General features: G+C 36.0%; 1 protein-coding gene across 1 annotated transcript in view; it reads left to right on the top strand.

The window, feature by feature from the left end:
* LOC103272111 (histone acetyltransferase type B catalytic subunit) overlaps window positions 1–20,170 on the top strand; it is a 43,422-nt gene extending 23,252 nt beyond the window's left edge. The window contains exons 3-8 of the mRNA XM_008069594.2: window positions 3,406–3,481; window positions 8,926–9,046; window positions 18,504–18,683; window positions 18,957–19,078; window positions 19,579–19,683; window positions 19,998–20,170. Coding sequence (XP_008067785.1) covers window positions 3,406–3,481; window positions 8,926–9,046; window positions 18,504–18,683; window positions 18,957–19,078; window positions 19,579–19,683; window positions 19,998–20,112 — 719 coding nt within the window. The 3' untranslated portion in view covers window positions 20,113–20,170. The remainder of the gene's footprint in view (window positions 1–3,405; window positions 3,482–8,925; window positions 9,047–18,503; window positions 18,684–18,956; window positions 19,079–19,578; window positions 19,684–19,997) is intronic.
* Window positions 20,171–26,858: the final 6,688 nt, after the last annotated feature.

Genomic DNA, 26,858 nt, shown 5'->3' with positions numbered 1-26,858 from the left:
AAGTACTAAAGAGTACATGAAATAAAAATTACCATAATTCATCACTAAAAATAACTACTTTTGTATTATAATCAAGGGTATTTTCTTATATGTTCATTTATATTATTTCTCTTTTACAAAATTGAGGTTACAGTGTCATGTTCTGTTCACTTAACTATGCACTATGAACATTTTCTTACATCTGTCATCAAACATTCCTCAGTAACATGTTTAATGATTATATAAATGGTTTGATATATTTACTGTAATTTAATTACTCACCTATTGACATTTGGGTTACTTGTTTACTCACTGGCTTTACTAATATAACTGCATTGTAAAGAGGTGAAAATATTTACAGGAGAGTTCACATTTTTTCATGGTACATGAATAAATAGATTGATGCAGCCTTAAACTCACTACTTACCAACTTTTAGTACCAGTTTTCTGTGGACCAAATTTTATGGGAAAATAATAAAACCTCAATAATTTGGAATAACAGGGGCATTGGAAAAAGGCCAATCTGAATTATAGAAATAACTTGTGATGCTTTTCTTATTCATTACTTGTACTTTTCTCTGTACATGTCTGTTTACTTATTACTGCCAAAGTGCTGTGTAACAATATGTGGAAATTAATTTTTCAGAATTTCTAGAGATCTTCAAACATTTTCAGACAATAGAAATGTGGTAGTTGGAAATTTTTAGGTTGATCAGTCTAGACATATTGGACTACTTTACTTTTTTAACTATGAAATATTACAAGTATGCAAAATATACAGAGCAAACTAATGAATATCTGTAATTGCATCACCCCACTTTTCACATCTTAACATTTAAATAGTTGTATTTGCCCGGCCTCTTTTTTTCTTCTTCCAGTTTTTATTATGAAAAATTTAGAAATGTAGAAAAATTGGGAGAATATAATTAATACCTAGATTCAACAATTAACAGTTTGCCATATTTGCTTTAGTGTATGTGTATTTTTGCTGAATTATTTGACAGTAGGTATCTGAACATCATGACACTCTTCCCTTATAGTACATCTCCTAACTTATGGACTTTCACATATATAACCATAATACCATCATCACACTTAAGAAAATGAATGGTAATTTTTCAATATTATGTAATTTTCTGACTTCCCTGGTTGCTCTCAGAGTTCTTTTAATAGCTTTAAAAATTATTTAACCAGGATCCAATTAAGGATCATGCAGTACATTTAGTTGTAATATTTCTTTCATCTCTTAGTCCAGAACAGTCCCTCCAGGCTCACATGTGCTTTCCTCTATGCTGTTGATTTACTTGGAAGAATAAATTTATTAGACAAATTTACTTTCTGTTTGTCTACATCTTTTTGGTTTTATTTAACTTATTTCTTTTTCCTATGTGTTCCCTGTAAGTTGGAAGGTAAAAAGTTTGATTAGATTTAGAAAAACCATTTTTGGCAAAAAAGCTTCATAGGGAATGCCATATACATTTGACCCTTGAACAACATGAGTTTGTACTTTGTGGGCCCATTCTTTTTTTTAGAAATCAGAATTTATTGAGAGGACAGAAAAATTCCCACAGTGGGAGGGGACCCAAGGGGGTTGCCAGGGTTCATTCTTAAATGGATTTTTTTCAAACAAACACGGATTGAAATGCAGATACAGTATTCATGAGATGTGAAATGAAACTGTGGAAACTGAGTGTATGTCCATTTTTTTGTATGGTCGTGGTCTCTGGAACCAAAAAATCTCCATAGTATACCGAGGGATGACTGTACTTCATATTGCATTGAATCATGAGGCATATGATATTAGTTTATCCTACAATGGATGATGCTAAGTTAGATCGCTTGGAAAAGTGGTGACTACTGGATTGCTACAGTGGAAATATGTTTTTTTCTGTAAATTAGTAGTTTGCTAGGTGATGCCTTGGCACCCAGTGGATAAATGACAGTGTTAGAAATTTTCATCTCCATAACCATGTCCAACCTGTGGTCCACTGGCTGCATGCGGCCAAGGACTGCTAATAATGCCCACAAAATCTTTTTTTTTGTTTGAGTTGGAGTCTCACTTTGTCACCCAGACTAAAGTAGAGTTGCAGTGACATGCTCATGGCTACCATAGCCTCAACCTGCTGGGTTCAGGTGATCCTTCCACTTCAGCTTTCCAAGTCCCTGGACTTACAGGCATGCACCACCACACTCAGCTAATTTTTTGATTTGTTGTAGAGATGAGGTCTCACCAAGTTGTCCAGGCTGGTCTCGAACTCTTGGGCTCAGGCAGTCCTCTCATCCACCTCACAAAGTGCTGGCATCATAGGTATAAGCCACCATGCCTGGCAAAATCTTTAAACAGCATGTATTTTTTGGCATTTAGTTTCTTTGTGACCTCATGTGTAGTTATAGTTTTGAAGTTCACAATCATGCCTTATTCATGACATCTCTTTTTGGCAGCACATACATTTGTGAGCAGCTGTTTTCAATTATAAAGCACACAAAGGAAAATTCAAATAAGAACTCTTAATATGTATATACACTATATTATATAATTTATGTGTGGCCCAAGACAATTCCTCTTTACTCGATGCGGTGACAGAGTGATGTGGAGACAGAGTGAGACAAAATGGGGGTCTTACTCTGTCTCCAGGCTGGAGTGCAGTGGCATAATAATGGCCCACCACAGCCTCTACCTTCCAGGCTCAGGTGATTCCTTTTCCTCAACCTCCTGAGTAACTGGAGACTGGAGGGCACTGGCACAATTAAAGCCTTGGCCACCTAGGCCTTAGCCTCCAGAGTAGCTGGGACTACAGGCAAGCACCATTTACATTTTTTTTTTTTTGTAGATCGAGGTCTCACTATATTGTCTAAGAGCGCCTTGAACTCCTGGGCTCAAGCAATTCTCTCGCCTCTTGTCTACCCAAGGGTTGGGGTTACAGGCATGAGCAACCGTGCCCACTACAGTGTAAACAGCATAAAACTGCTGCTGTCACCGAGCAGTCAAAAATGATGTGATGATATGGGCTTCCTCAAACTCAGGTTATTCTTTATTCTAAGATTGTTTCTTCATTTCCTAGATATGGTAGGTTTTCTTATCTTGGTGTCTTTTTTTGTTTGTTTTTCTTTTACTCTTTGCATTGTGTGTAAAAATACAGAAACATAAAAGCTAAATTAGATGCTTCTGTCATACCTAGTTTCCTAATTCTTAGAATAAGTAGGGTTTTGATGCTGAAGCACTCAAAGTAATATTCTGATTTTCATTGTTCACTAGTCTCATGAAAATCTAGTGTAAATCATATAATGGAGAAATGACACTTTAAGTAAGAAAAATGTTGGCTGTATCCTAGTTATAGTGAAATTCTTGAAATGGAAATACCTGTCACCTTTCATATCTTTAATTTAATATCTTTAATACTCTATATTTTTTATTCCTTTAAACAGTTCGTTTTCCTGAAGATCTTGAAAATGATATTAGAACTTTCTTTCCTGAATATACCCATCAACTCTTTGGGGATGAGTAAGTAACTTAGTAAATTGTTTGCCAAATTAGTAGGGCAAAAAAGAAAAAAAAATTCCATTCTTTTTCTTTAAGATTTAGAAATCAGGTTTTATTTTCTTTACTGTTATTTTTATGTAGACTATCTTAAAATATATATTATAATAGTATTTTTGACATTGAGACATCAGTCTATGTACTGCCTTCCATTTAGTGCTATAAATACATTATTTCATTTAATTCTCACAACAGTATTAGCAATGATGTTGTTATTTACTACTATGTGCTTTAGTGGAATTGAGTAATTGCTTAAGAACATATGAATGGCTGGAGGTCAGATTCAAGCAGTTTGACTCTAGAGCCCATAATCATAACTACAGTAATACTCTTTTCTGCCTGTTGTTTTGCTGTACTACTTTTAGTACAGGATATACTCCCCTAAAGCTAGAAAGCTCAAGTTGTTATTCTATGATCAAATAAGCAGTTAAAGGAAGTTTATATTTTAGAAGGAATTTTAACCCTTTGTACTCAGATGTTCCCTCTCAAGAGTCATGAAGAGATTGCTGGTGACTAAACAGGACAAACTTACACAAGTACAAATTTAAAAAAAACATATGTTTCTTTGAAGTTTTCCATTCAAATTGCACAAAAAAGTAATTAAAGTGATGGAAGATATACTGAGATATGATCAATCAGTTGAGAAGTGGTTTTCAGGAATCACGTGTGTGTCCTTACATACTTCAAACAACACACTGGACAATAAATTACATATTATTAATGTGGGAAGAAGAAAAGACTGCATTGTCTACTTGAATAAAAATACTCGGTGGAAGATGTCAAATAAATTACTAATGCACAACATGTATCAATGAGTTTGCAGTGTATGTCAGTTACCGTTTTGCACATTATGTGCTAGAAAAACATAAGATATAAAATTTTAATTTTATTATAAATAAGTTCCTCAATGTCCAAAATTCCATTATAAGCCAAATATCACAATAAAATAGTTCCAGCACTATACTTTTAATATGAAGTGATTCATTTTTCACTATTTTGTTAGGTGATCCATGAGATGTCTCCAAGTGCAAAGGGTTAAAGATGTGTCCTAGGATATTGAGCACAACTCTTTAATTTTCTATACCTGTACTACGTCATTGGAATAGTTAGTTACCATTTCCTTTTTCTTTTTTTTTTTTTTTTTTTGGTCAAAGTCTCACTCTGTTGCCCAGGCTGGAGGGTATTGGCACAATTAGGCTCATCAAAGCCTTGGCCACTTAGGCCTTAGCCTCCAGTGGAGCTGGGACTACAGGCAAGTGCCATTTTCCTGGCTAGTTTTTTTATTTTTTTATTTTTTGAGTTGGAGTCTCACTCTGTTGCCCAGACTGGAGTGCAGTGGCCGCTCCCAGCCACTGCAGCTTCGACCTGCTGGGCTCCGGCGATCCTTCCGCCCCAGCCTTCCGAGCAGCCGGAATTACAGGCATGTACTACCATGCTCGACTGATTTTTTGATTTATTGTAGAGATGAGAGCTCGCCAAGTTGCCCAGGCGGGTCTCGAACCTGTGGGCTCAGGCAATCCACTTACCTCAGCCTCCCAAAGCGTGGGATTATAGGCTGAGCCACCGAGCCTGGCTTTTTATTTTTATTTTATAGAGATGAGGCCTCACTATGTTGCCTGGGCTGGTCTAGAACTCTTGGACTCAAGTGATCCTTCCACCTTGGCCTCCCAAAGTGCTGGGATTACAAGCATGAACCACTGCTTCAAGTGACAATTTTCTTTTCTTTTTTTTTTTTTTTTTTTTAAGATGGGTACAATTCAGGGTTAGGTACATAAATGGCTATTGTGCCATTTTCTTTTTTTTTTTTTAACTTTTGATTTTGAAAAACATTTCAGATTTGCAGAAAATTGCAAAAACAGGGCAGTGATCACTGTATATTCTTTACCAGCATTTACTAGTTAACATTTAGCCACATTTGCTTTAATCATTCTCCTTATAAAAATTTGTTGTTGTACCATTTCAGAGTAGGTTGCAGATATCTCGATCCTTTACCTCTAAATTTTTCGGTATGTGTCTCCTAAAAACAAGGGCAATAATTATGGTAGAATTATCAAAACTCAGGAAATTTCACATTGATACAAAACTGTTTTTAATATAGTCCATGTTTCAGATTTTACCTATTCCCATTCATTCCTTTGTAGCAGTTTTCCCCCATCCTAGATCAAGTCCAGAATCATATTGCATTTAGTTGTCTTCATTCTCCTTTAATCTGCAACAGTTTCTAAGCCTTTGCTTTTTTATAACATATTTTTGTAGCATATAGGCTAGTTTTGTAGAACTCGTATTTTGGGGTGGTTTGACTAATTTTTTCATGATTAAACTCAGATAATGCATATTTATGCAGTACCATTGCAGAAATGTATCACTTCAGGAAGTCCATGATATCAATTTGTTCCATTGTTGGTTAACTTGAGTCACCTAGTTAAGGGGAGTCTGCCAGATTTCTCTACTATAAAGTTAATATTTTTCCTTTTGTGATTTATATGTAATCTGTAAGGAAGTACTCTTAGACTGAAAATATTCTGTTTTTCATCAAATGTTCACCCAATAGTTTTAGCATCCATTAATGATTCTTGCTTCAATTAGTATTTTACTATGATTGTTGTAAAATAGTGATTTTGTAACTCTATCTTACTGTCTAAATTTATTAGTTGGCATTCTACTATAAGAAAGAGCTTCTTTTCTTCCCCGTATTTATGTCTTTGTATATCAGAATAGACTCAAAGATCCTTTTTTAATTCACTGGGATATAATCTGATACTACCTCTAATTTTGATGCTCAAATTATCCCAGATTTGGCAAGTGGCACCCTTTCAGATACTTTTGTGTCCTTTTTTTTTTTTTTTTTTATATGTCCTCATCATTTTGAGGATACTTTCTGGTACAATAATATGTTCCAGATTCATCTGTACTTTCCCTACTATAGTTCGGGAGTTAACCATTTTCCTAAGAACCCTGGTTTGTTGTGGTAGGGAAGGGTATTTAGACATAGTAAACATTTAAAATAATTCCCTTCATGTCTTTTTCTCCTATGCATTTGCATTACTTTAGCATCATTGACATATTTATTTAATATATTTTTAAATTGACAAATATCTCTTCATGGAACAAGTTTTTTGAGAATTTCTCATTATCAATGTATCAAATTAGGCATTTTATGTACTTTTAAATATTAGTAATTGTACTTCATTATATATAGATTCATGACAAAATTTCAGCCTTATACATTTTAAACAGGTTTTATGTTATTATAAAAATAAGAATGTTTTCTCTTTGGATTTTTATTTTTAAGTGGATATTTGTTTTATTCTCTCTCTCTCTTTTTTTTTTGAGTTTGGAGTCTCACTTTGCTGCCCAGGCTGCAGTGCAGTGGCACGCTCACTGCCATTGTAGCCTCTACCTGCTGGGCTCAGGCGATCCTTCTGCCTCAGCCTTCCAAGTAGCTGAAACTACAGGCATACACTACCATGCCCAGCTAATTTTTTGGTTTGTTGTAGAGATGAGGTCTCACCAAGTTGCCCAGACTGGTCTGGAGCCCCTGGGCTCAGGCAGTCCTCTCACCTCAACCTCCCAAAGTGCTGGGATTACAGGCTTCGGCCACTGCACCCAGCTTCCACTTTTTACTAAGAAAAAAATCTCTATAATGTCTTAGTGGATAAGACCTGGTTTTACAGATAGGCTTTCAATGGCATTTTACATATTCACCTATCTTTTCTGCATCATTAAAAGTGGTGTGCTTGCAAACCACTCTTCTAAGGTAGACAGGTGACAGTAACATAATTGTGATAAGTCTGTATCTTCTGACCCAAGCACTGATCCTAATATTATTGATGCTTCTTTCTTCTTCATGTAACTTTCAGAATCCCTAGAATGGACAGTGCTCATATTTTATTTTGGTAACCTAGACAGACATTTGGAAATGACACTACTTCTTTTAAGCGCTCTTCTTTCAGAATTCACTTTTTAAAGCATAAAAAAAGCTTTATTGAAATATATATTGTGCAATTCATTTATTTTAAGTGTACAATTTATTGATTTTTAGTATTTAGAGTTGTGCAGCCATCACCACAATCAATTTTAGAATGTTTTTATCACTCCCATTAAAAAACCCATTACCCATTAGCAGTCACTCCCCTTCACCCCCGCCCCCAGTCCTGGGTAATTACTATATCTGCTTTCTATCTGTGGGTTTATCTATTCTGTATTTATTTATTTATTTATTTTGAGTCAGAGTCTCACTCTGTTATCAAGGCTGGAGTGCAGTGGCATGGGTCATGGCCACCGCAGCCTCAACCTACTGGGCTCAGGTGATCCTTCGTCTCAGTCTTCCAAGTAGCTGGGACCACAGGTGTGTACCACCATGCCCAGCTAATTTTTTGATTTATTGTAGAGATGTTGTCTCACCAAGTTGCCCAGGCTGGTCTCAAACTCCTGGACTCAGGCAGTACTCTTGCTTCTGCTTTCCAAAGTGCTGGGATATTCTGGATATTTTAGAATTCACTTTTTAGAAGACTTTTTTTTTTTGAGTTGGATTCTCAGTCGCCCAGACTGGAGTGCAGTGGTCGCTCCCGGCTACCGCAGCCTCGAGCTGCTGGACTCCGGCGATCCTTCCGCCTCAGCCTTCCAAGTAGCTGGAACTACAGGTGCGCACTACCACGCCCGGCTAATTTTTTGATTTATTGTAGAGATGAGGTCTCGCCTGCCCAAGCGGGTCTCGAACCCGCGGGCTCAGGCAATCCAACTCACCTCAGCCCAAAAAGCGTGGGATTACAGGCTGAGCCACCGAATCCAGCTTAGAAGACTTTTTAAGCTGGAAAAGAGAATAGTAGGGTATAGATGTGATAGCAGGGAGCAGGGTTGGAAAAATTAGCAGCAACTCCAGATCTGCCTTCTAAGTTCATAGAGCAGTTTAAGTGTAATTAGACAGGTGCTGTTTTCAGCAGCTCTGGATGTTGGTGATAGATGCAAGTGGTAAGTTAGAAGGACTGGTTCGAGGCTAGGTCTTAGCTGCCTGTGTAGCTCAGTCCTAGTTTTAACACTACTAGTCTCATTTGTGATGCCTTCTAGTGTTAGTAATAGTAGCAGCGTCAGCAACAGTAGCAGTGATAGTAATGTCTAACATTTATTGAGTACTTATAAGATGTGCCAATATTGTAATTAGTTTACACGTATTAACTTACTTATCTAACCCAAACAGTATTCCTCAGTCAGGCACCATTATTCTCTCTATTTTATGGATGAGAACGAAGGCACACTTTTGTTGCAATTATTTGTTTCTTTTTTTAAAAAAAAAATACAGTTTAAAATCTTGAAACTACCCATAAAGTTAAACTTGTTTATATATACGGTTAATACTTTAATCACTCAGCAAAAATTTTTTATGGTTATTGCTGGTTTTTCCATTTCAGTGAAACTGCTTTTGGATACAAGGGTCTGAAGATCTTGTTATACTACATTGCTGGTAGCCTGTCAACCCTGTTCCGTGTTGAATATGCATCTAAAGTTGATGAGAATTTTGACTGTGTAGAGGTAAGAATAGAAATTCATTTATTTTTAACAGTTTTTCAATTGAGTTTAAAGCAGATTTTAAAAACTAAAGGTTTGAAGGAAGAAACAATGTTCTATGGTAGCTTTAAAATCACATATTTAAAACTGCCTGGGGAAGGGGGGCCACACCTCATCAGCCAGGGTACCTGCACAATGAATATTTGTATACCTAACCCTGAATTGTACCGCACAATTTTAAAATAAAAAAAATTTTTCTTAAAGTAAATGCAATTAACAATAAAAAAATAAAATAAAATCACATATTTAGTTTTTATTTATGGAGGCATTTGCCTCACTATCATTTCAGTTAATCCTGTGATCGCGATCCTGTTCTGTTTCCTGAGTGGACCTTCTCCATAAAAACTTTTGCTTTTATGATCAGAGTTTTATTTTATTTACCAACTTTTATTTTTTTATTCTGGTTATTGAAATTAACTTTTCCTAGAAGTCAAAGATGATGGAGGGAAATACCTAAATTTTCTTTTACTTTATGTAGAAACTATTTGAATTTTTCTTCCTACATTTCTAATCCCACAAATTTTGCTAATAAATTCCTTTATGAACATTACATAAAACTAAATCAAATGAACTAAAAGGTGATGAAGTCAGAGAGATATTAAAGGGTATGCATCTGTGATAAACTGAATAATGGCCCCTGAAAGATACCCATGTCCTATTCTCCGGAACCTGTGAATGGTGCCTCATGTGGCAAAACATTTGCAGGTATAATTAATCTTGAGATTATTCTGAAATATTTGGGTAGGTCCTACATACAGTCATATGTATCCTTATGCAAGGCAGACTGAAGGAGAATTGGTAACAGATGAAGAGGAGAAGGCAGTATGATTACAGAGGCAGAGTGATGTGCCAGACAATGCTTAGCCATTAGAAACTGGAAGAGGAAAAGAATGGATTCTCTTATAAAGCTTCCAGAGGGAGTATAGCACCTTGATTATGGCCCTGGTGATACTGATTTCAGACTGTGCCTCTAGTCTGAGAGAATAAATGTTGCTTTAAGTCCTCAAGTTTGTGGTAATGTGTTAACAGCAGCTATAAGAAACTAACACAAGTTTTCATACCATGAAGTAGGGTGCTGCTATAACAAATTTTGCTACTAAAAATGTAGACATGTCTTGGGAAATGGATGGAGACTGGAAGAATTTTAAGCTACATGACAGAAAAAGCATAGATTCACTTGAATAGACTGTTAATAGAAATATATATGTTAAAGGCACTGCTGGTTAGATCTCAGAATGAAGTTAGGAGTGTGAGAGAGAATATGTATATCATTAACATAATTTTAGTAGATATGTGAACATTAAAGTCCCCTTTAGTGAGCTCTTAGAAGAAAATGAGATCATGTATTTGGAAACTGCAGGGAAGGAGATCCTTGTTATATTGTGGCAGAAAGCCTAGATCAGTTGTGTCCTATAATTATGTAGAAAGGAGAATTCATTGTAAGCAACATACTTGGATATTAACTGAGGAGATTTTTTAGGTAAAGTATTAGAGGTGTGGCCTGGTTTCTGGCTGTTAATAATAAAATACATGGGGAGGGGAGCCCAAAAAACCTCAGAATGCATTTATTAAAAATTCAATCACCTTCAGAGTACTCTTCATGCAATACACCTATTGAGATGCTTTTTTTTTTTTTTTTTTAGTGCTCAAAATAATTTTGAACTTGTCCATTTTGATGCCTTTTAGTGCTTCTGCCGTTTTTTTGTTTCACCTTTTCCACATCGGCAAAATGTTTCCCTTTGAGGATTTTTTTTCATCCAGGTAAACAAAAAAGTCTCTCAGGGCGAGATCCGATGAATAGGGAGGGTGGAGCATGGAGGTCATGCAATTTTTGGTCAAAAACTGCTGAACACTCAGCCATGGCGTAGGCAGGTGTGCTCATAAGTCACCCATTATGAAATGTGCAAACGCGTTGAAAGAATCTCCCCCCAGATTTATTGAAACTGAATGCAGCCTCTCACAATAGCACTAGCTGGTATACTGATGCCGATGGGTTCCTAGAACACTTTCCTAACAGGGGAAGCCTGTGCTACAAGGGGCCCACCCTCCAAAAGATAATTTTGCTTTTGGTGGGGGTGGTTCTCCCTTGTATACAAGGAAAGAGAACTGTTAAAAAAAAAAAAAGAACCCAGAACTTGATGACTTGGGAAATTCTTGGCCTATCCAGATTGCAGAAGATATTAAAATTGAACATTCAGGAAGAGTGCTCTGAAGATAAAACTAAGGGGGTGGTGGAATAACCTTTTGCTTGTACTGAAAGGATTAAGCATATGACTCATAGATCTCAGTCATCTCAACAAAAAGCCAGAAACAGATCTGTCAAAGACCCTCTAGTCTAATGGTGTGAACCCTTAAGACATACAAAGGTGACCCACAAGGGTTTTGAGAATCAAAACTTCCAAGTGCAACTTGGACTGACAGCACAGAAGAAGGCAACTGACAAACTCCCAAAATTCCAGAGGCAGGAAGAGGCTAATAAAACTACTCAGTTGCAAACAGGTGCTACCCTTCAAGAAGAAGGAAGAATGGCTCTAAGGGCAAAGCTTTGGGTCTAGAGGGTGTAGTTGCTGGCCACAGTTAATCCCAAGTCTAGAAGCCTAATGGAATTTGTCATATTGGATTTTGAAACTGCTTTGTACTAGTGACACCTTTCTTCCTTCCATTTTCTCCTTTTTGGAGTGAGGAAATTTGTAACTGTTGTCCTATGTCTGTCCTACTATTATATTTTGGAAGTGATAATTTGTTTTCTAATTTCATAGATTCACTGAGGTTTTTTTTTTAAGTTGTAGCTGATAGCATTGCATTGATTTCTTCCAAAGGAACTACTAACTTAGTTATAGATAAATTTTTCAACAAATACTTCATGCAGTTAAAATAGCTAGGTATTGTACTGACACCTAATTGTTCCATTCTTGAAAATAAAGTTTGCCCATTTAGAAGTACTGTGCTGGAAGCAAGGAATCAATCTTTTATGTTTTTTTGTAGGGTTACTTATTTGCTTTGTGGTCAAAGATCGTTTCTACTAAGTATTAAAAAAAAGACAGCCGGGCTCGGTGGCTCAGCCTGTAATCCCGCGCTTTTGGGAGGCTGAGGTGAGTGGATTGCCTGAGCCCATGGGTTCGAGACCTGCCTGGGCAGCGAGACCTCATCTCTACGATAAATAAAAAAATCAGCCGAGTGTGGTAGTGCATGCCTGTAATTCCAGCTACTTGGAAGGCTGAGGCGGAAGGATCGCCGGAGCCCAGTGGGTCGAGGCTATGGTGGCCGGGAGCAGCCACTGCCCTCCAGTCTGGGCGACAGAGTGAGACACCAACTCAAAAAAAAAAACCAAAACAAAACAAAACAAAAAAACTAAAAAAAAAAGACATTTTTTCTTATTAAAAAAAGGTTGGTTAGTGGATGTGATGGTAATGGGCTTGCCTTTTATATCTCAGTTTGCAATGAATGTTCATTCCACAATGCCTTCTGTGTTCTTGTTCTTGTTGCCGGGCATACAGTGGCAGACAAAAATGAAGTCACTGCTCTCACTGAGCCTTACATTCTCACCAAGCGGGACAGGCAGTAAACAAATAATAAAGCCAGATAGTCTTATGTAGAAACATTTTTCCGGGTTTTTGAACAATGAAGGTAAAGCCAACTGTGTTATAATCTGAGGGAAAAGCTTACTAAGCAAAGGGACCAGCAAATGCAAAGGTTCTGAAAAGATAACACTGGCATTTTTATAGTGCAGAATGATTGATGTGGTTAAATCATTGTGGTGATGGAGAGAGTGGTAGGAGCTGGTTGAAGGGTGTAGCAAAGCTAGATTATGTAGGATCTTCTGTGCCACTGTAAGATATTTGCAAGAAATAAGAGTAGTTGGCAGCTTTTAGGAGTTCGAAGTTGATGTAGTTCATACAGTGTGATTTATATTTTTTTAAAGATAATTCTAGCCGGGCTCGGTGGCTCAGCCTGTAATCCCGCGCCTTTGGGAGGCTGAGGTGAGTGGATTGCCTGAGCCCGCGGGTTTGAGACCCGCCTGGGGAGGCGAGACCTCATCTCTTCAATAAATCAAAAAAAAATTAGCCGGGCATGGTAGTGTGCTCCTGTAGTTCCAGCTACTTGGAAGGCTGAGGCGGAAGGATCGCCAGAGCCCAGCAGGTCGAGGCTGCGGTGGCCGGGAGCGGGCACTGCACTCCAGTCTGGGCGACAGTGAGACTCCAAAAAAAAAAAAAAAAAGATAATTCTGAGCCAGGCTCAGTGGCTCAGCCTGTAATCCCGTGCTTTGGGAGGCTGAGGTGAGTGGATTGCCTGAGCCCGCGGGTTTGAGACCCGCCTGGGCAACTTGGCGAGACCTCATCTCTACAATAAATCAAAAAATTAGCCGCGCGTGGTAGCGTGCACCTGTAGTTCCAGCTACTTGGAAGGCTGAGGCAGAAGGATCGCCAGAGCCCAGCAGGTCGAGGCTGCAGTGACTGGGAGCGTGCCACTGTACTCCAGTCTGGGTGACAGAGTGAGACTCCAACTCAAAAAAAAAAAAAAGATAATTCTGGCTGCTATGCAGAGAACACACTGTAGGGGGCAAGAGTGAAAGAAGGGTTACCAGAACATTGCAATGTTAGAGGTGACACTGGATTTAGTTGTCAGATTGATGATATATTTTGGGTGTTTGCCGTTGAATTAGATGCAATAGATGAGCAAAAAGATCAAGGAGAACTCCATTGCCTAAGCAATAGTGTTACTATTAACTGATACAAGGGAGATTGGAGAAGAAGTAGGTTTAAGTGGAGAAAATAAAAAAATTTTTTTGTATGTGTTTAGGGTATATATTATATCTGAGTTTTTGCAGATCATACTATGTAGCATGATACTAACCATAGGTGGGGAGTAACCATAACAGATCTGCTTAGAAGTTGTTTTCTTATTAGGAATTTTCCCATTGTATTAACCTTTCATCATCAATTTTTTTGTCTTTTCCAAGCTGAATTCTCCAGTTGCGCCTAAAATTCTTTAGTCAAGAAGCCTGTAAAATTTCTCCACTAGCCATCATCTTAAAGGCAACATAACTCTGAATTTTATAATATAATAAGCTTGATTATTCAGACATTGATGATTTGTTCATATTATAGTTGTCCCTGATTTTTGCTTTTATTAATAGCAAAAGTATGCCTTGTGCCCATAATCCCAGCTGTTTGGGAGACTGTGATGGGAGGATTGCTTGAGCCCAGGAGTCTGAAGCTGCAGTGAATTTATGAATATGCCATTGCACTCCAGCCTGGGAGACAGAGCAATACCCGTCTCTAAAAACAAAAAACAAAAAATGTCCTGCCCTCTCTTGGGATAATTTAATGCTTTTTAAGTGAAGGGGTATGTAACTAAGATGGTTTAGTCTTAATAATTGCTGGCATTTCTGGGAAATGTTTTGTAGGCGAAGTTAAAATATATGGATAAGGGTTGTAGTATCTGAATTTTTATCATTTTATCCTTGTTTTCCACTAATATGGATTGAATTTGTGAGTAGATGAGAGCATATTTAAATTTTTTTCTGAGGTCTTTAGCATCTTTATAGGAAATCCTACATACGTAAAATTTAATCTTGAAAAAATGAAATAGTCTTTGGTAAACTAGTAATATTTTGTTATACTTTAAAAAATAATTTTGACAGTGGATTTTTGTTTTGTTTTGCTTTTTTGAGTTGGACTCTCACTCCATCGCCCAGACTGGAGTGCAGTGGCACGCTCATGGCCACTCCAGCGTCGACCTGCTGGCTCAGGCGATCCTTCCACCTCGGCCTTCCAAGTAGCTGGAACCACAGGCGTGCACTACCATGCCCAGCTAATTTTTTGATTTATTGTAGAGAATGTGGTCTTGCCAAGTTGCCCAGGCTGTTCTTTAACCCGTGGGCTCTGGCAATCCCCTCACATTGACCTCCCAAAGTGCTGAGATTATAGGCTTGAGCCATCGTGCCTGATCTTGGCAGTGTTCTTGATGGATAATACTTTTTGTGGAGTATCATGAAAAGCTTTAAAGTTATATATTGACAGTATTATCTCATTTAGTTCAGGTAGCAAAACACTAATGCAGTATAAACAAATATAATATGACCTTTGTTTTTCCATTAGTGAGAAACTTCACAGTTTAAATTTCTCTAGCATTACTCAGATTTCTATAACTAAAGCTTAAATATTGTCAGAGAACATGAGATTGAGCAAATTAAGAAGATATAGGGTTAGGTGCAGTAGCTCACCCTGTAATCCCAGCACTCTGGGAAGCCAAGGAGAGAGGATTGCTTGAGCCCAGGAGTTCAAGACTAGTCTAGGCAACATGGCAAGACCTTATCTCTACAAAAAATTTAAAAAATTAGCTGAGTGTGGTGGCATGCACCTGTAGTCCTAGCAACTCAGGAAACACAGGCCAAAGGATTCAGGCTATAGTGAGCCATGACCCACACTGCATTCCAACCTGGGTGACAGAGTGAGACTCCAGCTTCAAAAAAAAAAAAGGGATATAGAATTTCTTGTTTTGTAGCATACTTTAGCATATTTTAGGTATTTTTAGAATTATGGTTAATGTTAAGTCTATATGCCACTTTAGCCAAGTATAGAACTGCGTGTACCACCTAGCATGACTTTAACTGCAACCTCAAAAATAACTCAATATAGATTAATTTAGACAAATGGTGCCTGATATAGTTACTTTTACACTTTCCTTTTTTAAGAGAAATTGCCAAATGTTAAGAAATCATTTGTAAGGGATGTCTCTATTAATTAAATATATCAGGTTGTATTCTGGATTCCTGATCTATTTAACTTAATTTCTTATCCTTTCTATAACTATATTTCTATATAATTTAAATTGAAGTTTAGAATAGTGTTTTAGAAGATAGGGAATTTTTTAGTGGTCTTCAGAAATAGAGTCTAAACTTTTAGCTGCAAGCATTGGAACAGTTTCAGTTCATTTTTAACTCTGTTCAATTAAAAACTATTAAATAGGGGTTTTCTCTTGTTATGATTGTATTATCTGAACAGCAATCCAATATGAAAAGTGAGTATTTTAAATTTAACTGAAGTATATATTTTAGAAAATAGTACAGATTTCTAAGACATGATGGTTATAGAATTTTTTTTTAAAGCAGGCACCATTGAGTAGAGAAATGCCAGATACACATCTATGTGTATAAATTTTTACATATAAATACTTACATAAATATACAGAGAGAGATTCTTTGCTTTTTTTCTTTTTTCTTTTTTTTTTTTGAAACAGGATTTATTGAGAGGACAGAAAAGTTCCCACAGTGGGAGGGGACCCGAGGGGGTTGTCCAATTCATTGCTTTTAAACATAGCCCTTTTCACCTATTAAAGCTCTTAATGTATAAACTCGCACAAAGCAAAATATTTTATGTAAAGATATTTATTGCAATAAATGCTATTCTTTGAAGGCTGATAGTTAAATGTTAACTCTTTTCCAGCTTTGTTAAGCTCAAGCCTTTGGGTTGCTCTGCTTTCCACCAGAATTGCCACTAGAAACTTACAGTCTCTTAGAAATCTTTGAAGTAGCTCTGCTGCAAGATATGTAAAGTGATTTGATCATGTTTTGCAATGCCTTGTCAAGAAGACTGGACATAAGGAGTGTTTCTAAAAGAATTATACATGCTATAAATGTCTTGAAGTGATTTTTTTTAATTAAGAGTATACATTTTTTAAACGTAGTTTTTCTTGACTTTTTAAAAACCTGAACTAATACTTTACTCATCACTACTTTGTATTTTGATTGCTATACAACAGACCTATTACAACAGTCCCTCACTATAACAGTTTCCTCATGTAGTTATTGAAATTGCATTGATCCTGTAAAATATGCTTAAATGGCCTCTTCCCATTAGCAGTTTCAAGGAAAAATATTTATCAAATAGTACTTTAAAAATAAAAAAACAGTTCTAATAAAATTTAGTTTATTTGATCTTGAGGGTGAGTGAGTTGTAAGAACTAATGTCCATATTAGAAATAAACCGTTGGGCAAAATACTGAAGGAGCTATATTTTAAATAATAGTTCTTTTTTTTATAGCTACAAACAAATTATATGTAAATGTTGGTGGTACCAGAGCATTGAAAATAAAACTTGTTTGTGATAAACTCCATTCTTGGTTCTCTATCCTAAAATGTAACTGAATAATAATAAAGTGCTATTCATCTGCAGGTGCATTGCTTCTACTTAGTTAAAAGATGGTTGAAAGGACAGGAATTAGTAGCATGTTGTATTAGCCTTTTGTAGTGTATTTTGTCCTAAGCATCTTAATTTCCCTGTTTTGAATGCTAAGTAGCAAGGGTCTTGGTTTAGAACTAATACCCATCATGCATGTAAACGGTATGAAAGAGCTGCTTAGTAAGTTAACACAAAGTGTTCTTGTGTCAGTCCTTGTGGAAATAGATACAATACAAACATTACAGCTGAACTCACGGCAAACTCCATTAAGTAAAAACCTGGCCTCATTGTTCAGGAAAAAGTTTGAATAGAATGCAAGCTCATTTTGTTGAATGTAATGTCAGGCTTTTAGGGACTGTATTGAGGGGTAAGGTTTTGTTAAGTTGAGACCAATTCATTAAGTTTTATTGCCTGGTGAGAAGCAGTAATACTTTATTGTAAGACTTCATCAAATATTCATGGTTAAAGAGAAGTAGTAAATGTATTCAATCAAGTGGTCTTTTGGGTTTTGAAAAGGATTATGAAGTCTGCTCAGCTGATAGTTTTAACATTCATAGAGGTTGCTTAACAAGGGTAATTTTAATCCCTGAGTTTAATTTTGTTGTCCAGTCTTGTCTCTTTTTTACTGTGTCAAATCTGGGTCTGTAAAAATTTTGTCACATTCTGAGGATAAGTGGATAATATATCTATTCATATAATTTATGTATTCCCTAAGTGGGTGTATTTTTAAATTATCATCTTAGTTTGAGTTTGGCATATGAGGGAGTTGTGACCTGTCTTCTTGTTCATTGTGAGAATGCTATTCATTTAGTCAGATTTTAGTCTCACCTATTTCTGGTACTCTTTTCATGTCTTGGATAATATGATTTCTTTGACACACAAAAAATAATAAGCAACCTTTTGTTTTGCCCCGTTTAGATGGTTATGAAAGGATATAGTCAGCATTTTCTGCATCATGTTGGAAATTCCAGTAGCATTGCCCTTGTTCTTACACTGGATATCGCGCTACATGCCTTCTCTTACTTTTTTATACTTATACTCATCTCACCTTTGTGTGACACTAGTTTCTGCATGAAACTCATTCTTTTCTAGTATACTGCGTTTTTATTTTTTTAATATAGTTTTTAACTCAAGTCTTGTAATTTTTGTTAGTTTGGCCATTTCAAAGAATTAAGCATGTTCAAATAAGAGTCAAATTTGTTATTAATTTTTAATGTCCTTTATCTTCTCTTCTTTAGGCAGATGATGTTGAGGGCAAAATTAGACAAATCATTCCACCTGGATTTTGCACAAACACGAATGATTTCCTTTCTTTGTTGGAAAAGGAAGTTGATTTCAAGCCATTTGGAACCTTACTTCATACATACTCAGTTCTCAGTCCAACAGGAGGAGAAAACTTTACCTTTCAGATATACAAGGTAAAGATAATCTAAATCTTTCTTGTGTAAAAGTTACTCTAGTTGCCTGAAGCCTGTATGCAATTTTGTTATTTTCAGTGATTTATTCTAACTTCAGAAAACAAATTTTTATCAGCAATATAAACAAAGATTTAATTTGTGTGTGTCTGTGTCTATGTACACATCTTAATCTGAGACTTCCTAACATTTTCCCATAGGATAGTTTTGTGTTCTGCAGACTTTCACTTACCTCTGTGATGAGTTTCACCTGACTTTTCCTGGCTTTTTCCCTAGGCTGACATGACATGTAGAGGCTTTCGAGAATATCATGAAAGGCTTCAGACCTTTTTGATGTGGTTTATTGAAACTGCTAGCTTTATTGACGTGGATGATGAAAGATGGCACTACTTTCTAGTGTAAGTACAGTTCTAAAGCAATAGTAGACCTTATTACCTCCACAAAGCCAGCATTTTAATTGTGGCAGCCCAATTATTGGGACAGTATAATGATATTTTTCCCAGGAAAGAAAAACTATTGTTTATGAGGCTTGAGTTTTCCTTCATTATGCTTTGGGAGACCTTGAGAATAGAGCTGAATTAAATGCTGTTGTCTGTTAGGGCCCTGAATGTAGGCTTAAACAGTAAAATGAGCTTTGCCTGTGTTTTCTTTTACTTGCCACCTATTCATCTTTATAATAGGCAAGTGCACTGAAGTGATGTAAAGAGGTCTGATTTATCCAAGTTGCTGCACACCAATTAAGTGAATTGTACATTCAGAACATAGCAGGTGTACCCATTGGGCCCTCACAGAGTAGCTTGCTGACACTGAAAATTCAGTCAGAGAATGGAAAAGAAAATGGACACTGCATGGGAGCGCGACTGTAATTGACCTGCTTGGCTTTCTGTTTTATCTGCAGATTTGAGAAGTATAATAAGGATGGAGCTACGCTCTTTGCGACTGTAGGCTACATGACAGTCTATAATTACTATGTGTACCCAGACAAAACCCGGCCACGTGTAAGGTAATTGGCAGTATAACACGTGCCTTGTCTTTTATTTCAGAAGAAGGAACTGCTGAAGTTTCTAATACTTGTTATAATAGTGTTGATTTGTTTAAAAAAAATCACCATTATTCATTGGCTATGTACTGATTTATTTCATTGTTCCCTTTGAAACAGTTTGGATGATTAAACCAGTTTTGAATATCTCAACAATTTTTGGATTTCTCAAAGGTTGATTGAAAAATAAATCACACAAACTTTAAAATGTTTGTAATACTATAGCAATTTTTAAACTGGCCATGTTTTGATATTTTGAAATAATTTTTTTACTGTAGTCAGATGCTGATATTGACTCCATTTCAAGGTCAAGGCCATGGTGCTCAACTTCTTGAAACAGTTCATAGATACTACATTGCATCTCCTTCAGTTCTTGATATTACAGGTACGTAAAATTTGATTTGTTGCTGAAAGAGTCTTCCTAGAAATGACTGCTTTATTAATTGATTGTTTTTGTCAGAAATAACTATTTTATTTTAAACAGCAGCGTTCTTCTGGGGTCTTTTTGGAGCTGTCTAAAGGTGGCTTAAGGTTCCATTTTTGTTTTTTTTAAGAGATGGAGTCTTGCTATTTTGCCCAAGATGATCTCAAACTCCTGACCTCTAACAATCCTCCCTGCTTGGCCTCTTAAATTGCTGGGATTGTAGGTATGATCTATCACGTCTGGCCAAGGTTACATTTTAGATCATAAGCCCGTTTCCAAGTGTGAAGTGCTTAAATGGAACACATTGAAGCTAAATACATATGAGGAAATCTTGGTAGGCATATGTTGCAGATATGGTATAACTTATTTGTTCAGTTTATTTGAACAACAGTTACTTCTTTTTAGAGGCTGTCCATTCTTTAATTTTCATGTAGGGGCGGGATATTTGTAAACTTTACTGAGAAAACAACGTCAGAGTAAATGGTTCCCGAATAGGATACACATTTCCTAAAGTGTATGTTTTATATTCCTAAAAGGCATGCCTTCACACCAGTAGATAAGGTGAAATGTAGGCCTATTTGTTTTGGAAATGTCTTTCTATGGATTAGCCATAGAAGTAGTATGAATAGAATGCTTAGGAGAAGGAAAGAGACTCGACTCTAGTCTTTAAAAGGAAACTCATTGGATGGAGTTTCAGATGATAGGATGTTAACATGTGAGCCACCAAAGAATAAAGTGGCCCAAGGAACACTTATATTATGATAATTTTGTCCCCTCTGAGTAACTGTTTTGCTCATAAAGTTGCTGATTAAATGGAAAGTTACCCTTTTCTTTTCATGAAAAATACTTCCAACAGATATTTCCAAATTTGATATTAAGATTTATTAATTCTATGAATTTTACTTTGAATACATCTTTGTTTTAAAACTGTAATATTAATATTTAACATGAACTAAAATGTTAGCTTGTTAAAAAATGGTATTTGTGAATTTTATTTTGTCAATTTAAATTTGTCTTTTTTGTTTAAATACCAAAACAAAAATGTGTGACTAGCAAGCATATAAATAGGCTAGTAGGCAGATTATCAGTTTCTTCCCTTTTAATATAGTATAGTGGTCCAAGGTAAATAAAATTGAAGTTGTTTGAGAACAATGAATTGATCTATAGATTAATAAACTGGAAGGGGAAAGCATTTTGTTTTTAAAAAGGAGTTCCATATTTATAGAGTTGAATTGGCTTTTCATCTTACTTTCCTGTTATTGTTGAAATGGGTTGGAAACTTAGAAGATGAAGTAATTACTAAACTTAGTTTATAACAAAAGTTATAAATTGTTTAAGTGACACTTTCATTAGTTTAGTGACTTGTGAAATTATAGAAATATAATACAATATCACTTATTTCTGTTCAGCTGAAAATTGTTTAGCTTCTATTTACTTATAGAGCTTGGACTTAGTGTTACAATGAAGGGACATTTTTGGTGATTTTAATCTGGAGTTCACATAAGTAGTCTTTGTCTATTCTAGTGGGTAATGTGCCAGCAGGGGTTGTTTCTCTGAAGCCTCTTAACCACTTTCTTCTGTCTACTCCAACCAATAAACCCTTGATACTTAGCACCAATTAGCAGATAAAGAATTTTATTTCTTAAATCTGAGTGAAGAGTCATCAATAATGGTAGCCTTTATTCGTTGCTGTTATTCATTAGAAACTGAAGTCTCTAAAGAGAAAAGGCTAAACATGCTAAAGGACTTCTGAATTTGACAACTGGGTATTGGCCTTTATTTTTAGCATTAACATTTCTCAGCATTATAAAATACTAAAAATTGTTTTATCAGCTGTTTTTATTAAGATATTTCTCCTAAAAAAATATATTTCTCCTAGATTTTCATACCCAGTCCTTAAAAAACAAAAAAACTTAAAAGAATTTTTTTAGTCTTTAGTTATTTTAGTTTATTTCTTTATTATTTTGTGTATTTTTTAACTTTGTAGATCTTTAGCAGACTCCCTTTGCAATCCAGGGTATTCTTCATATTGAGATGGCTTTTTTCTTGCTTGACATATAGTCAGATATGGTGATAATGGAAACTTACCATAGGTGGCCTATATCTTACTTCTGATAGGTGTTTGTAGTGTAATCGGCTATTTTCTTTTTATAGCATTCAATTTTAAGGTGAAATACTAGCAGATAATTCTTTATATTATGTACTACCTTCCTTTTGAGGATGTCAGTCTCTTAAGATTTAGCATTTGGATATATCCCAGTTGTGTAACCACATAAATAGAAGCAATGATTCGTTTCCTCTGAAATTCTGAAAAGAGATGCATTTATCAATACAAATTGATTCTGGGCTAGGATATGTATATCAGTATTATTACATATCAGTAGTATATTAAGAGCTAATTTATCCTTTAAACTAATCTTTCTGGGATGTGTTATATAGCTTTTCAGAATATATGTGAATTTTTTATACTTGGGTGATTTATTGTGTCATCTCATTTTCCTTCTTTAGAGTATGTTTTTTCTATCTTTAGAGAGACTTTTAAAAAAATGATTGTTAAATGATGTAATTTGGGAAAAAAACTCAGTTTTTATTTTTTTTTGAGTTGGAGTCTCACTCTGTCGCCCAGACTGGAGTGCAGTGGCCACTCCTGGCCACCACAACCTCGACCTGCTGGGCTCCGTGATCCTTCTGCCTCAGCCTTCCAAGTAGCTGGAATTACAGGTGCGCACTACCACGTCCTACTAATTTTTGATTTATTGTCGAGATGAGGTCTCGCCAAGTTGCCCAGGTGGGTCTCGAACCCGCGGGCTCAGACAATCCACTCATCTCAGGCTCCCAAAGGCGTGGGATTACAGGCTGAGCCACCGAGCCTGGCAAAAAACTCAGTTTTTGATCCTGCATATTACTGTAGATTTATATTCTAGCAAGTTTCATACTTTAATGTATTGCTTATCTTTGTAGTATAGAAACAAAGGAATTGAAGAGTGTCACAAAATATTGGGTGTCACTGTTTTGAGTTCATTTCAGGCTAACACTGTTAAAGAGCTTAAAGATTGAGCAGTGATTTGACCCCCTATATTAGGGAGCAAACAAAGTATCAGTCTATAACAGCTTATTTAAAATTTTTGCGTAGTTTTTTTATTTAAAAGAAAATTTCAGGTAAGAATGTAGCATAAGCTTTTAAATTTTCTCAACTATAACTGGTTTTTCCATGATACTTTTTTCTCTAAACTTTTCTTAAGGTATATAAGTTATTTAAGATTTTGTGAATATTAAATTTTATTTTAAATCAACTTTACCGTACAGTTCTTTTTTCTAAACCAATTTAGAAAGAGGTGAACCTTGAAAAACTCACACTGAATAAGCTTTGTACCTCATCTATTCGTATTTTTTTAAATGTTTTTAAAGAGATGGTTGATTAAGAGTTTGTTGCTTAGTAGAATGTTTAATTAAAACAACTTTATTGAGGTATAATTTCCATACCATAAGATTTATATTAAGTGTACAGTTCAGTGATTTTTAGTAAATCTGCAACCATCAGTGCAGTCCTTTTTTAGAACATTTCTGTCACTATATAAAGATCCCTCATATCCATTTGTATTTGGTACCCATCCCCACAACTTAACCTCCATTGAGGTCTTTGATCTATTTTGAGCGATTACTGTGTATGGTGTGAAGTGTCTAAATTCATTTTTTTACATGTGGATATCCAATTGTTCCAGTATCATTTGTTGAAAAGAATGTCTTTTCTCATTGAATTGCCTTGGAACTTTTGTTGAAAGTCAGCTTACCATAAATGTGAAGGTTTATTTCTGGACTCTCTTACGATCTGTATGTCTGTCCTTATGCCAGAACCAGACTGTCTTGATTAGATTGCTACAGCTTTATATTGAATTTTGTTGTTGTTTTTAAAATGATAGTATCAAGTTTAATCTGCCAAATACACAAGTTGAATTTGTGGACCATGTTTTGCCTGGGTACTACAGAGTAAACAGAAGTTTCTTGAAATGATTGATGGTGGTAGGGTTAAAAATGGGCCTGGCCGAGTGGGTAGGAATGGAACATGGAAGGGTAGAGACACAAGATCTCAGAGAAGACTGGCTGGGGGATAAGCCATGACTCTCATGGACACAGGGATACAGATTCTCAAAGGACAGCTCCTCTCTGCATCCAAGCAACACAGACTGGGACTGAATGTCACCTCATAAGCAGCTAATCCCTGGCACAACCACCCCCAAATGTACAATCTACCTGACAAATGGAAGCACTTCTTAACCTTGCCTTCTAAGCACTCTCCCACCCCTTTTAGGGTTCTGAATTCTATAAGCAGTTAAAAAAAAAAAACCGTTCAAATGGATCTGGACAGGCCAAAGGCGATATCAAGAAGGGATCAAGAAGTCATTGAAGAAAGAAACCAAAGATGCTATCTGCATCTTTCTGTCTCAAAGATGGCAGCTGCCCACCTGCAAGCCTCCCCCACCTTCTCAAATGTTTCTGGCCAAAATGAAGAGGAGGCCCCAGGCTCTGGGATCTCCTAGCTGTAAGGGGCTGCTGCAGTGGTACCAGGGCACAGGATGGGCAAGACACAGCAGAGATCTTGGCAGCATGGCCCAGTTCCATGGTATCTCCTCCTATAGGTCATGTTTAGTTTTTTCAGGAAGAGTGACTGCATTCACTTTCCTGACAAAGATGAATCATCTTTTGCTTTCCTTTCTTCTTTCTTCCTTATGGCCTCTTCCTGCTATTTCCAGATAATTAACTGCTGTGACTTCCCAGCAAAATACAGCTCAATGTCTTCTCATTCTTTTCTTGAAATCTTTGGCCTATCCAGATCTAGTTGTGGAAACTTCCTGGTTTTCTGTGCCACCCAGTTGTGTTTCTTGATGTCAACAAGCCCTTCTGTGCCTTTGTGCTTTTCCTGGCAGTCATCTTAATTCTTACTCTTGTCAGACGCTACACATTTCTTCTTTTTGGGGTCACCTGCAGTTTCATCTCCTCTCTCTTCTTTCTCCTTTTCCCTGGTCATCTGCTTTTCAACTTGGAGTTGTACACTGATCACTTTGGGGCATATGTACTATCTTGCCCAGCCTTGTGGCCTCCCTTCTCCTTCTTTTACAAAGCACAAAGGCTTTGGCAGAAGCAGCACCTTGACCTTTATATTGAATTTTGAAATCAGAAGTGAATGTCCTCCAACTGTTTTCTTTTTTCAAAATTATTGTTATACAAGGTCCCTTGTATTTCCATAAAAATTTTAGGACAACCTCACCAATTTCCACAAAAAATAAATAAAGCCTCTTAAGGTTTGATAGGGATTGCATTTATTCTGTAATCAATTTGAAGAAAATTGCCATCTTAACAATTTAGAGTCCTCTGATCCATTAACATGAAATGTCTTCATTTCTTTAGATCTTTTAAAAACTTTTCTCTGCAATAATGTTTTCAGTGTACAAGTCTTACACTACTTTTGTTAAATTTATTTGTAAATATTTTATTCTTTTTGATGCTGTGGAGAATGGGATTGTTTTCTTTATTTCATTTTGGAGTGTTGATTATTTTAGTATATAGAAATATATTTGGTTTTTACGTCTTGATCCATCCTTTACCTTTGCTGAACTTGTTCATTAATTGTAGTAGTTTTTTTGGTTAGGATTTTCTACACACAGAATCATGTTGTCAGAAAATAAAGAGTTTTTATTATGAACTGATGTTGAATTTTATCAAATGCTTTTTTTTTTTCCCTGTGACCACTGAGATGATCATGCAGTTTTTCTCATTTTGTTAATATGGTATATTAATTGATTTTTTGGATGTTAAGTGAACCTTGCACTTCTAGTGCAAATCCCATATGGTATATTAATTGATTTTTTGGATGTTAAGTGAACCTTGCACTTCTAGTGCAAATCCCATATAATCCTGGTATATAATTAATTTTTATATGTTGCTGGATTTGGTTTGCCATATATTGTGAAGGACATTTATATCTACATTCATAAGGGATACTGACCTGTGCTTTTGTCTTAGATCCTTAGTATATGGGTAATCTTGTCCTCATAGAATGAGTTGGGATGTGTTTCCTCCTCTATTTTCTAAAATATTTTGTGAAGGGTTGTCTTTATTTCTTTAAATGTTTCATATGATTTACCAACAAAGTCATCGAGTTGTAGACTTCTTTGTGGGAAGATTTTTGTTGAAATAATCTGTTTCTCTCTTTAATTCTGTCAGTTTTTACTTCTTATATTTTGGGGCTTTGTTGTTATGTATATGTTTATAATTGTAAAGATTTTCTGAATTATAATGATTTCCTGATTTACTTCTTTGTCATTATAAAATGTGTATTTTTTCTTTTATTATATTTTGGTCTTAAACTCTATTTTCCCTAATATTAATATAGCCACTCTAGCCCTCATATAGTTTGTGTGGTATATCTTTTTCCATTCCTAGACTTTGATCCTGTCTGTCTTTGAATCTAATGTTTCTCTTGTAGACAGCATATAGTTGAATCTTGTAAAATCCAGTCTGACAGTCTTTGCCTTTTGATTGGAGTGTTTAATACATTTGCATTTAGCTGGGCTTCGTGGCTCAGCCTGTAATCCCACGCCTTTGGGAGGCTGAGGTGAGTGGATTGCCTGAGCCCGGGGGTTCGAGACCCGCCTGAGCAGGTGAGACCTCATCTCTACAATAAATCAAAAAATTAGCCGGGTGTGGTAGTGCGCGC

This window comes from Carlito syrichta, unplaced genomic scaffold (genome assembly GCF_000164805.1).
Source record: "Carlito syrichta isolate Samal-C Ts95f unplaced genomic scaffold, Tarsius_syrichta-2.0.1 Scaffold312132, whole genome shotgun sequence".
NCBI lineage: Eukaryota > Metazoa > Chordata > Mammalia > Primates > Tarsiidae > Carlito > Carlito syrichta.
The sequence above is the reverse complement of the archived record's forward strand: the minus strand, read 5'-3'. Positions and strand labels throughout refer to the sequence as shown.